This window comes from Petromyzon marinus, chromosome 18 (assembly GCF_048934315.1).
Source record: "Petromyzon marinus isolate PM22_M1 ecotype Great Lakes invasive population chromosome 18, UKy_Petmar_22M1.pri1.0, whole genome shotgun sequence".
In the NCBI taxonomy this organism is placed as follows: Eukaryota; Metazoa; Chordata; class Hyperoartia; order Petromyzontiformes; family Petromyzontidae; genus Petromyzon; species Petromyzon marinus.
The window spans coordinates 11,457,273-11,475,315 of record NC_133684.1 but is presented as its reverse complement, the minus strand read 5'-3'; the positions used below and the strand labels follow the sequence as shown (position 1 = coordinate 11,475,315).

At 45.6% G+C, this 18,043-nt stretch overlaps 1 protein-coding gene across 8 annotated transcripts in view; it reads left to right on the top strand.

Moving 5' to 3' along the window:
• The first annotated feature begins 524 nt into the window (after positions 1-524).
• Positions 525-18,043, top strand: part of COMMD5 (COMM domain containing 5) — a 36,026-nt gene continuing 18,507 nt past the window's right edge. Inside the window, exons 1-4 of one of the 8 annotated variants that reach the window (XM_032956712.2) lie at positions 525-661; positions 2,176-2,322; positions 4,666-4,820; positions 6,091-6,119. In XM_032956712.2, coding sequence (XP_032812603.2) covers positions 2,196-2,322; positions 4,666-4,820; positions 6,091-6,119 — 311 coding nt within the window. In that variant the 5' untranslated portion in view covers positions 525-661; positions 2,176-2,195. Of the gene's footprint in view, positions 726-747; positions 769-924; positions 1,052-2,175; positions 2,323-4,665; positions 4,821-6,090; positions 6,120-18,043 lie in introns of those variants that run through there. The other 7 variants (XM_032956717.2, XM_032956716.2, XM_076067880.1 and 4 more) reach the window with 7 other exon arrangements.

Here is an 18,043-nt window from a genome sequence, read left to right as displayed (position 1 = left end):
TAAATCACGACGTTTCGGGCGCGATTCAATTCATTTTATACCTACGTGACTTTACCGAAAGAACCAGAGTGTGAATCAACATGCAATTAAGAGTATTTTGGCTGCTGGAAATTTCTACGTGATAAGCCACTTCGTTGAGCTGTTACGTGTGATGGCCAGGTCGCCTCTGAAAAAACAAAAAGCTATACATGGCTCAGTGAGGGTCTGACCTACCGAAAAAAAATTGCTTACAGTTTAGTTTTGAGATTTGTGAACCCAATCTCTATTATTATTCTTAGCTCTTTCGGTAAAGTCACGTTGAAGGGAAACAACAAAATAATAAAAAAGATATATAAAAACATATAACAATAAAATATATATATAACATATATATTTTATTATTTTGTTGTTTCCGTTCAACGTGACTTTACCGAAAGAGCTAAGAATATGAATTACTGCAGTCACGAAAGCTTTAAATCAAAATTTAACCCAATCTCTGTTGAGACTCGGAGGGATTTCTCCCTCTGTTCTGGCACCGGGCTGAGGGCGCGTATACTTCGTCACGTGACGCGTCACGCGCGCTTCCGTCGACGCCAGGAGGCGAAGCGGCGCGTCCCTCAAATCCGCGACCCGGCGTCGCCCATTCCGCGATCCCGCGGGTGAATTCATCGCGATCCCGCGGGTAAATTCATCGCGATCCCGCGGGTGAATTATCCGCGGCCCAGGCGAGGCGAGGCGGGGCGAGCGTGAGTACCGCGCTGCGGGTTGTTGAACCGCGCGCTCTTCTCTGTGAGTTTGAGCATCGTGCCCCGACATTGAGTTGGTTCCGGCTGCTCCCTCTCTGCGCGGTCGTTATAATCGGGTTCTGTTATCCACTACTTTGTGTTTAAATGCTTTTAAACCGTTGCTGAGCATATCTCCTCCCTCCCTCCCATCCTCCCCAAGACAAAAAAACGTCAAGCGGCCAGTAACAAACATCACTGAACGTCGTGCGACGAGTATCGTTCGTGGGGGTCTGTACCGGCTTCTCTCACAACGCGCGGCAGCCACATCACCGTTGTTTTTTGTCGAGGTATAAATTGGGTGCAGTCGCGCGTGGCCAGGCGTGGAAGAGTAGGCAAACACACGCCCTCTCATCTAGATTTGAAGTTTTCTTGACTGCAGGTATCCATACTCTTTGGTTCTTTCGGTAAAGTCACGTAGGTATAAAAATAAAATCTATTAAATCACGTTTCGGGTGCAACACAAGCGTCCGTTATCAGGAAACAATTGCTGAAGTGGACAAAAGGGGTGCTTGTATCAACAGGCTATATAGGTAAGAGAGGGGGGGTGGAGCCAGGGAGGGGGTCGAGAACCTGCGGCTCTTTAAGGATTGTTTCGTGACGTTATTTATTTAGGGCCGTCTTGTATTCACTACGTACATTGCGACTCTTGAAATATTGTTTTTTTACAGAATTCGAAAAAAAATTGGCTTTTGTTTTGGTTGCCGACCCCTGCACGAGTAGGAAAAATTAATTTCAGGGCAGTGCTGAGGGTAAGGTGGCTCATGGGCTGCACAAAAATCTAGCCCAATTGGGGTCTCAGCCAGGGCTGAGATGATATTTAGTGCTATCAAGATGTATTTAAGTTCTGTTCTGAAAATGCATCTCTTTTTAACTGGCCTTCCCTCTTTAGCCCTGTCGATTGCCCTGATTCTGTTTTTGTTTCATGCTTTCCATGCGTTGCACATTGGGATCCTAAGATGGAATGCGCATTCTAAATTTAAATTATTATGGATGATATATATTCTTGGACCGCGTAGTCACAATCAAAAGAGATCAATTAAAAACTACCACGCATATGACTCATCGATTAGTTAATGTGTATACCCGTAATGTGAGCATTACATTGTTGGTAGAAATGTATTCGTTATTATTTATGCTAATTATATGGATTACATTACTGCTAATGTGACCAACAAATCTGAATAAAATATAATACAAACGAGACGGTAAATGAACGAAACTATAAAAAATAATCCGTCTTTGGTTTAAAGTGCGAGTTAAATTCATGACAATTCATTGAATGGTGTGAAGGTGAATCCTACAAATAAATTATGGCTGGTTTATCCACGTCTTCAACTCTCTGAATGCTGCCTCCCCCACCACATACACCCTCCTCCTGCTCATTACCTTCCCACCTCTGTGCGCTCGTCAGCCTGGTGACCGCTCTTGCAGATGGCCATGGCTGTGGCCGTTGAGCAGCGCATCTCCTTCCTGGGCTTGAAGCCGCCCCGAGAGGTGGAGGTCATGGTGGGCCTTGTCCGAGACATGGATGCCAGTAGCTTCTGCTCCATACTCGATGGTGAGCTGTTTATAAATGTTGAACGTCTTTCGCACCGTACGTAGCCAACCGTGCCAATGGGATCTGTGCACGAGCACCTGGTGCCTGGGCATTTGGTGTAGTGTGATTACCGTTTAGTCGAATTCTGCCAACCGGGTCGAATCAATCTTTTCGTCATGTGCCTCAAGGTTTTCTCTATGGGGCGATGACGTGGCCCGGTGGTGGCGTGTTCGACGCTTCTTAGAGAGGTCCGTGGTTCGCATCAGGCAGGCCTCCGCAGTTATTACTGTAAGTGTTTGAATGGTAAATTACGATTAATAAACCTGCAATGAACGTTAAAGATCCCATGGCATTCTAAAAGAGGAGGCCATTCTGTAATGGCATCATGGTCCAATTTATCCATGTTTGAAAATTACCTGCAAATTTCTTAATTGGGATTAAATTCCAATTAACTCAATTGGGGTTATAAATAGCAATGTCGCCATCGACTATGAAATACTCCACACTATGTGAAACATAGAGCCTTTGTGATAGCCTTGCGCTCTAAGAATGCTGCGAATACCAAATATTAAATAATTGTTACATGATTAGTCTTTGATGGCTGCGGTACCTTTGTCGTTAATCTCCCCTATATCCTGCATACGCATCACAATCACCACAATCTCGTCTGCTGGCACGAATTGGAATCACTGGGGGCTTGTTATCTGCTCCACCACGAAGCCCTTACTATATTTTCCATGCCATGTGCATCACATAATATAATTGTTGCTTGTTAAAAGCATTTTCCCCAAAAATAATTTCTAAGATAAACCGAAGCGTCACAATATTTGTATTTATCGTATTATCCTTTTTAGAGTGCACATGCGACAGTACATCACACTCCATTACATTGACCCATTTGTACCTGGCACCACTCAAACAACCTGTTACCTTGAAATTATCAACCACGTTAATGGACAGAATTAAAACCCAGCAATCCATGTCTGAGTCATATGGCTGTAAATTAACCAGTTGTGCAAGTTATTTGATTGCACTAGTGATGTATTTTGTCTCCAGTTGGGTGGAGTTACAAGCAAGTCCTTGGCTTTCTAATTGCAGGAGGGAACACAGCAGTGGCACAATCATTCATTGCAATTCAGTTCAAGAATAATCTTTTGGTCTAATTTGTAAGGATATCAATGGGGGGAAAGATATGTGACCATACTCCACTCCATTGGTCAGTACGGGTTAGTGAACATAACAGGTTTAAGACATTGTTTTGCCCATAATAAAGGTTTTTTTTTGGTTAGATCGCGTAAATATATAAATGTTTCGTTAAAACCCACCACCACCCGACACAGCCAACTAGTAAGGGTTGTCACGTAAACAGAACATGCCAATTCGTCACTAGTACAGCACACCGGTGTGTTGGAGAGCCAAGCCACAACATATACAATCGGAGTACGACGTTTCACCGGTAATTGCAACTAGCTTCATTCGGTGACAGCTAGATTTGTGGGGAAGTCTAACTGTTTTGTTCCTTATATAGGGGCGTAGATGTGGTAACCACGCTTCTGCACTCTTGTGCAAAGTGGTGGGGGGATTACTGAGTAAAAGCATGTGCATTATGCGAGCCCTTTGATCTTGTCCTTCCTGTCTATTGTGTGTATTAAAATAGCCTACCAACGGTTATCCCTTTTGAAGTATACTGCCCTTTATCGGTACACATTTAAATAATGTATTATTTGATGATTCGCAGCACTAAGTCGGTAGCTATCCGAACGGTTACAATCATTTTTATTTTCGATTGATTCTCTAATTAGACTTGGCCAGTAGTAGCTAGTTTGGCATAGAACTTCAACATTATCAAAATCAATTGAGTGTCCTTGTAGGCACGTGTGGTCTGCTACTGCTGACAGTTGTATTTGGGAGAATTTAATATTTTTCTGATGTTCCTTTAGTCTCGTGCTGATCATTCGTCTTGTTTGCCCAACATAACATTTTCCACACGTGCGGTTAATCCTATACACACCTTCTGTTGATAGCTTAGGTAATACATCTTTTGTATGAGATATTAATTTCTCTATTTTATGTACCATGCCAAATCTGACTCAGATGTTTTGTTTTTCCAAACATCTGGCTAGTTTATCAGTTACTCCCGCAATGTACGGTATTTTGATCGTTTTAATTACTTAGGCAGTTTCAATGCTCATGTTATTTGATTTGGGTTTGGCATTCAATTCCCTGTTTTGTGCATCATTGTAACCGTTCATTTGCAGCGCTTCTTTAAAGATATTAAGCTTAACCCTAATTATATTCTCGGGCCACAGTACTGTGTGTGTGAGACTCTCCCATTGGCTGGTTTGGCGTTCGGTGCTTGTGCAGTAGTGGCCGCATCTCTGGAGGGGCGCGACTGCTCCCGAGATCTACAGGCGTTGGCCTCCTCACTGCCGCTGTCTCGTGAGCACCTGAGTCACGTTATCTCGGGGACATACACCATCCTACAGACCGCTCTGCGACTCTCCTCGCTCAAACAAGAGGTTAACAAGGGAAGCATGACATACACTATAAACTATTTACCAGGCGAGGCCCACTGAGCTATGTAGCTCTTTTTTGGAAATGACCTGGCCACAAATGATAGCTCATTGAAGTGGCTCATCACATGGAAATGTATATCAGCCAAATACTCTTTAATTAAATGCATATTGATTATAAATGTGGAAGGAAATACCGGAGGACCCGGAGAAAAATCCATGCGACTACAGGGATAACATACAGACACCAAATATATAAGTGTCAGGGTCTGTTACGAACCCACGGCCTGCTGTATACTCGACACAAGGTAGTTAACATCTTGTCACTGTGGCGCCCAACAAATGGGAAAGTGAACAAACAAGGACCTGTTTATAAGAGCAATGCCCTCGTGGATACTGGTAGAACTTGAGTTACACTATAGGTTACATGAACTCAGTTCAGAGGAGATTAATTGTTTTTTTCCTTGGGGGGTACAAAGTCTTCTTTTACGAAAAGACAACCAAGAAATAAAATTGAATTTTTTCCCTCCTCATCGTAACTCCCTACTCAACTGAGCTTGGAGCAGTGCTTATCTCTATTTGGTATCCTGAGCTGTTGTGGAAAATTTCACAATTCTACGGCAAGAAGCAGCTTCTCAAGAGAGCAACCCCTGACCGGGATTTGAAATTGCAGCCTTCAGATTTAAGAGTTGAGTGCTCTGCCGCAGTACTACCTTACTGGATTGTTCAGAATAATACTTTCAACTTGTGCAATGTAACTGGAGATGCAAAACCTACTTCAATTTAAAATAATGTCAACTTTGGCTTGTCAATTTAATTTCAATAATTCTTGTCCCGGTACACCCGCCACCAATCCGCTTGACAGTGCCACTTAATGAGATACGACCGTACGGTGGCGCTGTTGTAACACTAGTGCGGGGGTGGACAACCAAAATAATGGATTTTTTTTGTCGATTTCGGTAACAAAAGTCACAGTGCTTGTGGTGAATACAAGGTGGTGGTCCTGAATAAATAACATCAGGAAGCAGCCCTTACAAGAGCCGCATGCAGCTCCGTAGCCGCAGGTTGCCGACCACTGCACTAGTAGTGCATCAAATGTATGGTATAGCATTCAGGTACCACTGGCTTACAGCAGTGGCTCCCAGTGCTTGGTGTAAATGCAACCATCTCTTGGAGGAAGCCGCATAATCTGCTCTGGCTCTCGCTCTCATGTGTCACAATTCATTTTGCCTGTCTCATTAGTCATGATTCATTCACCCATTTTTTTTTTTTACAGATGTTCAAAGATGACCTGCAGCATCTCCGGTAATTACTTATTATGCTTGTGATGTTGTCAGTTCATGACTACATGTTGTTATGCATCATCTCCTCGAAGCCTACCTTGCAAGCGTATTGTGGGGGCTGGAGGGGGGGAGCCCTGGAGGAAACTTTATTTGACATTCTTACTTATCAATAAATGTCATTAGGGTTAAGTAATATGAATTTGTGCCAGGTCTTGGCTTAAAGAGGGCACACCAACTTAACGCTACTAACGAGTTGTTTAATATTCCGAAGGAAGTTGTTGGCATAATTTTGATAAGATAAGAGGTGTACCGCGATATCGTTTTCACAGTACTATTCTAGAAATTACATTGGGAGCCACTGCTATTGAAATTGTCACAATACAATAAAATGTAAAATTTCACTAACAATTTTTATATCAGTTGCCTTTACATTTGCTATCGTATTTCACATTCTCAGCACTTTTTTTGCTTTGGTGTACTTGAAGTTTGAATGAAGAATGCTTAAAAGGTCTCATGACGAGGTGAAATTTAAGAGTCACACCCCTAGCGTCCCTTTGTGGTAGTTCTAGCTGGTGGGACGGGTTTATGAGTATAAGTGTGGAGAAACCTGATTATGCAGATTTACCTGCTATAAAAAGGGCAACAAAGAAGGGGTTTGGGGGACGCCACGTTTTGGAGAAGGGCTTGGTGGTAGCAGTAGCCAGGAGCCGGACGCTTCTACCTACTGCTGGAGTGTGGAGACACCATACCAAAGGGAGGCAGCAGGGTTTGACATACTGTGGGTGCGGAGACACCACCCAATGGAGCCACCTGTTCTACCTACTGCTGGAGTGTGGAGACACCACAGCAAAGGAATGCAGCAAGGCTCGACATAGTGTGAATGCGGAGACAACCACCCAAGTGGAGCCACCTGCTCTATCTACTGCTGGAGTGTGGAGACACCACGCCAAAGGGTGCCACCTGCTCTAAATACTGTTGATGCGGATACACCACCCCAAAGGAGCTACCTGCTCTTATATACTACTGCAGTGTGGACAAACCACCCGAAGGGAGCCGCCAGTGCTCTACCTAATGCTAGACTGTGGAGACACCACACCAAACAAGGCACTAAAGCTCTGCATATTGCTACAGGCTAACTATTAAGAACTGGGACTCGCAAGACCGTGAGTCCCTGTAAACGAGCTTGGCGGTAGGTGTATAGGGGTGATAGAGTCGTTCGGTTGCGTTGTGTGCACAAACGGGTTTCTTTTTCTTTATTAAGTCACATACAGAGCACACAACTCGGACAATACCTGTGGCGTTCTGCCTACAAGTGGCCATGAACGTATCATCTATAAAAGTGTGACGAAACAACCAACTCGCCTGGTGTGTTACGTCTCTCCCCAAGGAATCACACTCCCCCAACTATTCCGAATTGTTACATTTGTAGTGTCGACGGGGCGGGAGACAGGATTCTTGAGGAGGTACCTTCTTTATTAACACTCTGAGGTTCACAGGTTCACCCTCGTTCCTTCCAAGTCTTATAGCCTAGCCTAGACACAACCCTGACACGCGTTACCCTGAAGACGGCGTCGACTGAGACGGTCAACAATGATCCGGCCGCGCAATTATTGAATGAAGGCGGCGAAGATGACAGTGACGATGAGACGAGTCCACTTCTCAGAACCGGCAGCCCGGGGCTCTCGCTCTCCGCTGCTTTTATCCGACTCGGCACGGCCTGGCTCTGCCCTAGCCGCGCCTCCCTTCTCGAACCCACTAGCGGGTTCCAGGGGCTTCCAGATGAAGTCTTCCGTGACCCTTGCCCCAGTTCCTCCACCTTGCTAGCACACCCGTGTATATGCTCAACGGCGTGTGCGCTGTCCACCGCAGTTGCCGCTGCTGTCCAGCAGTTGGCGCTTTTTCACTACATCACGCCCCCCATCACGCCCACCTTCCTGCCTGTCCACCAGCCGCAACTGGTGGACAGGCAGAGCAACCCATAAACCCAACGAACACCCCTAACACCGAATTAACCGAACACAAAGGGAAGAAGAAAAACACAATCGCGACACAACCGCGGTGCCCCTCCCGCGAACCAGCAACACAGCACAATGCAGCGCTCTCCGCGAACCAACAACATCCCCAACACAACCCTTTACACAGGCCCTTACCTCGAACACCCTCTTTCCCCCGAATCCCACTGTGCAAGGGAGCGTCCCATTTTACCGAAACGTAGCGTGTAAGCCGGTCACCCCCGCCTTAGCAGGGTCTTGCACCCCTTGGACTCCGAGGAAGGGGGAGAGAAGGAGGAAGAAGATAAATAACAGCCTAAAGGGCGCGGCCCCTTCCTGAATTTTCTGTTGCACCTGTCCTTATCCGGTCCCCAACACCTCAGACATGGCGGACTCGGAAGGCCTCAGAGACCCGGGTCTGGTGGGGCTTGGGAAGACTTTGCCGGCGAGTCAGAGGGCGTCGGTGGCACTGCCGGCGCCCCACTGACACCCCGGCATTCTATAGTGATGTGGCCCGACCGGCCACACATTAAACACTTAGCCGTGGGTTCCCAGGGCGGAGAGGGTCGCCCCGGCCGCCAATCCACCCGCGGGGACCCTCTCCCGCATGTCCCCCGGCCCCCCAACACTTGCCATCATGTCCTCCATCTGCCATGGCTCTGGCCAATGTTGGTTGCCCTCTCGGGCCACCGTTAAGGATGAGATCTTTGCGCCAGCAGCAAAGGGCAGGGCAATCTTCAACTCCCGCGCCAGCGCCCTCAGCCTTTCCGCCACAGAAAATCGAGCGCCCCTTCACCCAAGTGCGGGTATGCCTCCGGTCCCAGCGCCAGCAGCGCCTCCCGGAAAGCATAGGGCATCTCGGCCTCCCTTCACTCTCTTGTGCGGGCATCTTGTGGCAGGCCAAACATTGCCCTTTGCAGCGCCGCCAACATCGGCACCCTTCCCGCGCATTCCCGCGTGGGAGGTATTAAGAGTCAATGCCAGCGAAAGAGCTGCGGTCTGAAGGTCATCGTAAAATACAATTAATTAAGAACGGAAATGGTTTAAAACATCTTTCCAATAGTTACTAAGCCAGAATCCATCTTCTCGGTTGAAATTGTCTCTGTGCTTGTATATGTGAATGGCCTCATGAACGAATCTCTCATGGTAGCCGGTTGGTTTGCAAAGAACCTCCGTCTTGGAGAAGTCAATGTCATGTGAGCCCACTGAATTATAACAGTGATCTGCCACGGCAGAGGAGTTCGTTCTACCGTGTTTCAAGTCTGCTTTATGTTCACGGATGTGGTCCGAGATATGTCGTTTGGTTTCTCCAATGTAGCTACTACCACAGAGGCACTTTAGTTTGTAAACGCCCGGGTACTGTATTATGGAACCAGATCACGGATTTTATGTACTGTGTTGAATCGGACCTGGATCTTCTGTTTATTCAGGATTTTGGAGATCTTTTTTTTTTAGTAGGGTAAGGTGATGGTTTTGAGTGGCTCCACAAGAGGATCCTTCTTCATGACTGGAGTGATGGCTTTGCAGATTGTGTAGTCGGAGTAACCATTAGCCCTGAGAGCCTGGTGTACGTGCTTGAGTTCACTGGTAATGTGTTCCTGGTCGGAAATGCATTGGGCTCTATGGTATAGAGTCTTGATGAGGGAGTTCTTCTGGGATGGATGGTGGTGGGAATCGGGTTTCAAGTAAGCATCTCTATGGGTAGCTTTCCTGTAGACAGAGTGGCTCATTGAACCATTATGTCTCCTTTTAATTAAGACATCCAAAAAGGGTAGTTTGCCATCTTTTTCGACCTCCATGGTAAATCTGATGGCTGGGTGTATGGAATTGATGTGGTCGCGGAATTGGTCTAGAGCAGGCTGGCCATGTGGCCAGATGACAAAAGTGCCATCCACGTACCTCTTCCATAAGGTCGGGCGTAGAGTGGCAGTCTGGATGGCGTCAGTTTCAAATTTTTCCATGAATACGTTGGCTACAACCGGAGATAGGGGGGAGCCCATTGGGGTGCCCTCAGTTTGTTTGTAGAAAGTTCCATTCCAGGTGAAGTATGTGTTGGTTAAGCAATGACTCACCAGGGGGGGTACATCAGTATGCAGTCCTTGATGAACCAGGTCTTCAATGATAGCGATGGTGTCAGGTACCGGGACTTTGTTGAACAAGGACACCACATCAAAACTGACAAGTAGGTCGTCTGGGGACAGGGAAATGCCTTTGATTGTCGATACCAGTTGAGTAGAATTTAGTACCGCAGAGGTGGTTTTTCCAGTGAAAGGTCGCAGTATATCAGCAAGAAAACGTGCCAGTTTCTAGGTGGGGGAGTTGATAGTGGGGCGATGGGACGAAGGGGTGTATCTTCTTTGTGTATCTTTGGAAGGCCATATAATCTTGGTGGTCTGGCAGCAGAGGGTTTCAACGAGAACTGTTTGGTCTGATCAATTAATGCTGTTGAATCAGAGATGATTTTGTTCGTTTTGGTAACCAGGCTGTTGGTGGGATCTCTTTTTATTTTTGTATAGCTGCCATCGTTGAGTAGTTCTTGAATTTTGTTGTTATATTCTGTTTTGTCCATGATAATTCAAAGCGTTCATCTTTGCTGATGTTGCTGGGTGGCAACTTAGCGTTTTTGAGGGTTGCAGCGATTTCAGATCTTGCTACGTCTGCAGAGATGTGACTCAAGCCCTTGAGTGCAACGTCGACATGGGCAATGATATCATTAACCGGTATGTGTCTCGGTGTGACAGCAAAGTTTAGACCTTTAGCTAAAACGGATTTCAGACCATCAGAAATGGAACTGTTACTGCGATTAATTACGACTTTGTTGACGTCTATCTTTTCGGTGTGTGGATCCGATTTTTGTTGGAGAGGTGATTGAATTTGGAAATCAAATTGTCTCTACATTTGGTCGACATAGTGGCAGCGGAAGAGGTAGTCATATTGTCTACATGTTCCCAATCTGATGTAGACATTGTTGCTGTCAATGTTAAGTGTGATTTGTAGAGTGTCTTGTCTAACTGATCGAGTTCGGTGCGTGTAAGTCTGATTTTTTCCGAGATAAGAGCGAGGCTAGTTTTAGCTAGAATTCGTTATGCATTGAGAGAAGTTGCAGCAGCAGAGGTTAGTGTAAATGCGGTTGGTATTACCTTAGAGTCGCGGCATCTCTTCAGAAAGGTGAGAGACTCGATTAGTTGAGCCTTCTTATCCCGGAGTCTGTTGAATGATCTTAAGGTTGTGTGGAATCCCTCCCCGTAGAGGCGGTTAAATTTCGATTTAAAGCTTTCGTGACTGCATTGACTTCTCCAAGACGGAGGTTCTTTGCAAACCAACCGGCTACCATGGGAGATTCGTTCATGAGGCCATTCACATATACAAGCACAGAGACAATTTCAACCGAGAAGATGGATTCTGGCTTAGTAACCATTGGAAAGATGTTTTAAACCATTTCCTTTCTTAATTAATTGTATTTTACGATGACCTTCAGACCGCAGCTCTTTCACTGGCATTGACTCTTAATACCTCTCACACCACGGTTAATGGTATGGTTTACAATGTGGAGTATAACAGCGCCTCACAGCTGTCTCTCTCCCCCTCCTCCGTTCCGACCATGGATGAACTCGTCCGTCTGAACGGGGCTCGTAGCTATCCGTGGTGATAAAGTTGAGGGTAAGAATCCACCCATTTTTTCGCCATATAGTATTGTGATATATAACGACTTATTGTTGGTAGCTTAGCTGATTGGAGAATATATAGAGTTTATTGATAACATTGAGGTAATTTATATTTTAGTTTTTATTGCTTTACTATATAGGATTCATTATATAGTGTAGTGTATACCCAGTTACTGTGAATAGCTCAGATATGTAGGCTTTGACTTTAACATAGCCATTTCTGTGACCAGTCACAAGCTAATCACTCAGTTATTTCAATGCTAAATTCTCCTAGTTATTTCAATGCTAAATTCTCCTGTTTGATTTGTACTAGGTGCCTCTGTGAATGTGTATGCTTTGACTTTAACATAGCCATTTCTGCGACCAGTCACAAGCTAATCACTCAGCTATTTCAATGGTAAGTTCTATGCTAATTCCTTTGTCAAGGGGTGCCTCTGTGGATGTGTATGCTTTGACTTTAACATAGCCATTTCTGCGACCAGTCACAAGCTAATCACTCAGCTATTTCAATGCTAAATTCTATGCTAATTCCTTTGTCAAGGCGCTTTGTTTCTTCTCACACAGCTTAAAGGTCGCGATCTGAGCGTGGCTTTGTTCGCTCCAGCGCTGTCCTCCAGACAGTCTCGTCCCTTCACCTGATGAAGGCCGCTTGTGTTGTGGCCGAAACGTCGTGATAATTTTATTGTGTTATTTTATTTTATCAATTTATTATTTTATTTTCATTCTACGTGACTTTACCGAAAGAACCAAAGAAGAAGAAGGATAGTATTAAATTTTGATTTAAAGCTTTCGTGACTGCAGTAATTCATATTCTTAGTTTTTTCGGTAAAGTCACGTTGAAGAGAAACAACAAAATAACAAAATATATATATAAAACAATAAAAAATTCTCACGACGTTTCGACCATAACTCAAACGGAAAAAACTAAGAATAAGGATAGTATTCTTAAACTACCACATTTTGAGGATGGCAAGATATGCTGTGTGCCATAAATGGCGATTTGCCAGAATATCCTGACAAATTTCTCGATTATGCTGAATGTAATTATGTTGTGGATTTACTCTCCAACACACTGGTGGGCTGAAGTAGTAACTATTTGGCGTTTTGTTTAGATGACAATTCCCTTACTAATTGGCTGTGTTGGGTGGTGGAGGGTTACGACACATTCATACTTAAGTCATATAACCCAAATATCAGTAAGTTTTTGACTTACGGAATCGTTGGAGGAGACATGTCATCTCGCTCAGCAAATACTTCAACATGCAGCAGCTAAACAGAAGCGACTATGACCCACGGACTAAGGACATGAGGGTGGAAGTCGGGGTCAGAATGTTGTTGCTGTTGTGTACTGATCACACCAGATGACTAATGGAATGGAAGGGTCCATTTGTAATAACAAAGAAAATTGGAGAGGCTGACGTCGTGAATGTAAATGGGACAGAACGCGTGTATCATGTAAATTTACTCAAAAAATTTGTCGAACGGGAAACTTGAGGGTGAAAACCTAACTGAGCAGCTAACAGTAGTCGTGTGTGGAGTAGCCCACATGGAAATTGTGAAAATGCCGATATATTGCTGGATGCTGAGGTAAAGCCTGGAGAGCTTGAAATGAAATTTTGATTTAAAGCTTTCGTGACTGCAGTAATTCATATTCTTAGCTCTTTCGGTAAAGTCACGTTGAAGGGAAACAATACAATAATAGTTGAGCCTTCTCGCATGCCATCTCCAGGACCTCGGGAGGCTTGGGAGGATGTCATCGCAAATTATGATTTATCCACTAACCAAAAAGCACAATTGATCTCCATATTAGAAACATGCAGCTGTTCTAACGGACCAGCCCGGTAAGACGAATTTGGCCGAATTAAAAATTTAACTTATTGATCTAGTGAAAAACCGACAAATCGGTTCTGTATAGATTACACTATGTAACACAATTTTTGTTGCTGGGTAGTGAGTGTTATTTCATAATAGCTTATGCCTAAAAAGTATAGAAAATGGCTATTACTCTTTGGTTCTTTCGGTAAAGTCACGTAGGTAGAAAACATAATCTATCACACTCTTTGTTTTTTTTCAGTAAAGTCACGTAGGTAAAAAATGAAATAAAAATCAATGAAAACAACTAAATTAAATCATGACGTTTCGGGGAGACGAAACGACATATCTCTGACCGAATTCACGAGCACAAATCAGATTTGAAACAAGGCAGAACGAAGTAACTGATCACTGTTACAACGCTGTGGGTTATCATATTGTTTTCTCCAATACCAACGTACTCTGCAAGCCGTCAGCATACCACCAAAGATTTGTCCATGAAGCCATACAGATATACAAACATAGACAGAACTTCAACCGAGAAGATGGATTTAAATTGAGCAATAATAGGAAAGATGTGATTAACCATGTTAAACCTCAACCGCTACTCTTTCCCGCTCCACGGCCTCCCCCCCCCCCCCCCCATCCGTGGCTCCGATGTTTTTCAGCAAGTGCTTTACTTTCCTGGCTCCACCCACACCCCCAATGCTGCGCCCGTCCTCCCTGGCTCCTCCCCCTCCTCTTACCCTATATAAGTCTATCATCACAAATAGCTCTCTCTACAGTTATTTTGCTGTGCCTTTACACCTGATGAAGGAAGCTTGTGTTGCCTCCGAAACGTCGTGATTAAATTTAGTTGTTTTATTTTATTTTTTACCTACGTGACTTTACCGAAAAAACCCAAGAGTATGAATCCTTGCAGTCACGAAAGCTTAAAATCTAGAAATAATATATCACATTTAAATCGCCACACAAGCAATTGTCTTCAGGTGGAAGAGAGAAACAGGCTGCTGAAACAAGTCCTCATATATATTGAGCCAAGAGGGGGGGAGGGGGAATTTGCCGCATCGGGCAAGAGGGTAGGGGCTAGATATTGTGCCTAAGCAAGTGGGAAATGCAAAGATGGGAACCGAGATGGGGGGAAAGGGGGGGTGTGGTTGATGTGAGAGCTGCGAGAGCTGAGGAGGTGGCCATTGTATTGTGAGAGATTAGCATGTCAATGTAAACGAACCAACGCAACGGTGGCTGTGTTAGTGAGACATCCAGCTCGTTAGAAATCGAGGGAAACACACGAAGGACAGCACCACATCGAGGGAAGGAGAGAGACACACCGAGAGGCACACCCACGCACAGAGAGACAGAGAGAGAGACACACCTAGAGAGACAGAGGGAGAGAGACACCTAGAGAGACACCTAGAGAGACACCTAGAGAGACACACAGAGGGACACACCCAGAGAGAGAGACACACAGAAAGACACACCCACACATCGAGAGACAAAGTGACACACGGAGAGAGAGAGAGACACACATACAAAGAGACACAGAGAGAGACATATAGGGAGACAGAGAGAGAGAGACATACAAACCGAGAGACTCACACACACACAAAGAGACACACAGAGAGAGACACACGGCAACATCACAGCCAGTTATAGTATGCTAAAAGACGAGACCCACCGCCACATTGAGGGAAAAGGGCAACGTTGGCTTTGTTAGTGAGACATTTAGCCCGATAATGTAAAGACATTTAACTTGTTAATGTAAATTGGTAATATAATTCGGAAATAACTGCTGACAATGGCAGGTAGGATGGAAACATCAACAACCAGTTAAGGCGGTACCTGGTTAATAACGTCCTTCCAGTGATTGCTCAATTTGTACCCATCTTCTCGGTTGAAGTTATGTCTGTGTTTATATATCTCGATAGCTTCATGAACAAATCTTTGATGGTAGCCCGAAGGTTTGCAGAGCACCTTGTTCTCGGAAAAAACAATGTCATGTGAGCCCACCACGTTCAATCAGTGATCAGCCACGGCAGTGGTATTGGTTCTGCCTTGTTTCAAATCAGCCTTGTGTTCGCGAACACGGCCCAAGACATGTCGTTTCGTTTCCCCAATGTAACTACTACCGCAGATACAACTTAGTTTGTAGACACCAGAGTATTGCATGTCAGGAATCACATCTTTCACAGATGGGATCAGGTCATGGATTTTGTGTATTGTGTTGAATCGAACCTGAATCTTGTGTTTATTCAAGATTTTGGAAATCTTTTTGGTAACCCCTGCTATGTATGGCAAGGTGATGGTTTTGATTGGGTCCTCAGATGTTTCTCTACCCATGGTTCGGGATACAGCTTTGCGGATTGTTAGGTCCGAATATCCATTCATTTTGAGGGCTTGGCGTATGTGCTCCAGTTCACTGGATAGGTGGTACTGGTCGGAGATGCAATGGGCCCTATGGTGTAGTGTTTTGATGAGGGAATTCTTCTGGGCTGGATGGGGGTGGGAATCAGGAATCCGTGTGGGTGGCTTTCCTGTAGACAGAATGTCCCAACGAGCCATCAGGTCTCTTCTCGATCAGAACATCCAGGAATGGTAGCTTGCCATCATTTTTCACTTCCATGGTGAATTTGATAGATGGGTGTATGGAATTGATGTGGTTGAAAAATTGGTTCAGTGTTGACAGGCCATGTGGCCACATGACGAATGTGGCATCTACGTATCTCTTCCACAGGGAGGGACATAGGGTGGTGGATGTCTGGATGGCACTTGTCTCAAGTTTCTCCACGAAAACATTCACTACCACTGGCGATAAGGCAGAACCTATTGGGGCACCCTCATTTTGTTTGTAGAATGTACCATTCCAGGTGAAGTAATTGTTGGTAAGGCAGTGCCTCACCAAAGTTCGTACATCAGGATTCAGTCCCTGTTGGTCCAAGTCTTCAATGATTGCAATGGTGTCAGGTACAGGTACCTTGGTGAACAGGGAGACTACATCGAAACTGACAAGCAATTCATCTGGAGACATTTAGATGTCCTTGATTAGAGAAACCAAGTGAGCCGAGTTAAGTACAGCTGAGGTGGTCTTGACCGTGAAGGGAAGCAGGGTCTCAGACAGAAATCGGTCCAGTTTGTAGGTGGGTGAGTTAATGGTGGAGATGATAGGACAGAGCAGGGTACCTTCTTTATGGATTTTTGGAAGGCCATAAAATTTAGGTGGTCTAGCAGCCGAAGGTTTTAGAGAGAGCTGCTTGGTCGCTTTGATTAGAGAAGTCGTTTTTGAGGATAGCAGCGATTTCAGATCTTGCAACGTCTGCCGGGATGTGTCCCAAACCTTTGAGGGCTACGTCTACCTGGGCAATGGTATCATCCACTTTGATGTGTTTAGGGGTGACTGCAAAATTAAACCCTTTAGCTAGTACCGATTTTAGGCTGTCGGAAATTGGGCTGTTACTGTGTCTCTAGGTGTGTGTCTCTGTGTCTCTGTGTGTGTGTCTCTCTCTGTGTCTCTCTCTGTTTGTGTGTGTCTCTATATGTGTCTCTCTGTGTGTGTGTCTCTCTCTGTGCGTGGGTGTGCCTCTCGCTGTTTGTCTCTCTCTCCTTCCCTCGATGTGGTGTTGTCCCTCGTGTGTTTCCCTCGATTTCTAACGAGCTGAATGTCTCACTAGCACAGCCACCGAAGCATTGGTTCGTTTACACTGACATGCTAATCTCTCACAATACAATTGTCACTGTGTGGTGCCGGGCTTACGAAGCCACGGCGGATAATGTGCTGACATGTAGCCCGCTTAGGGGTGTAGTACCAACCCGAGCGGGGCTTGGGTGAGCACTGGTCAGCACGGAGGCACCATGAGCAGTGTGCGGTGCGGGCTCCCGGTGAGGGAGCGTCAGCCAGCCAGGGTTACGTTGGGGCATGATACGCTGGTCGATCTGCTGACACGTGACCAGATGATATTGGAGGGGGGCCACCGGTGGATGGAGGCCGCTGGGCAGTCACGTCTAAAATAGCTCTCGGGAGCCTTTGAGAAAGAGCTCAAGAGACCTGGAAGTGGGCGGAGTGAAGGGCGGAGCCAGCCCCAGCTGAGGGGGATATAACGGGGGCCCCGTGAGGAGCTCCGGGGTTCTTCGTGTGCTGGTGTGAATAAGATCCACATCGGGGAAAAGAAGCCTCTAGCCACGCGGTCCGGGACCCAAGCTTGTGGTCTGGGCCGGGATAGCGAACCGCGTCTCGTTCTGGTTAGATGGGCATTCGAGACCCGAGTGTAGATTGTGTGATATAATGTTTAAGTTGCGTAATAAATAGTGTTGCTCCCAGAGACAACGTCTGTGACTGAGTTGGACTCACTACACAATGGCCACCTCCTCAGCTCTCGCAGCTCTCGCATAACCCCCCCCCCTTCCCCCCCCCCATCTCGGTTCCCATCTTTGGATTTCCCACTCGCTTAGGCACAATCTCTAGCCCCTACCCTCTTGCCCGA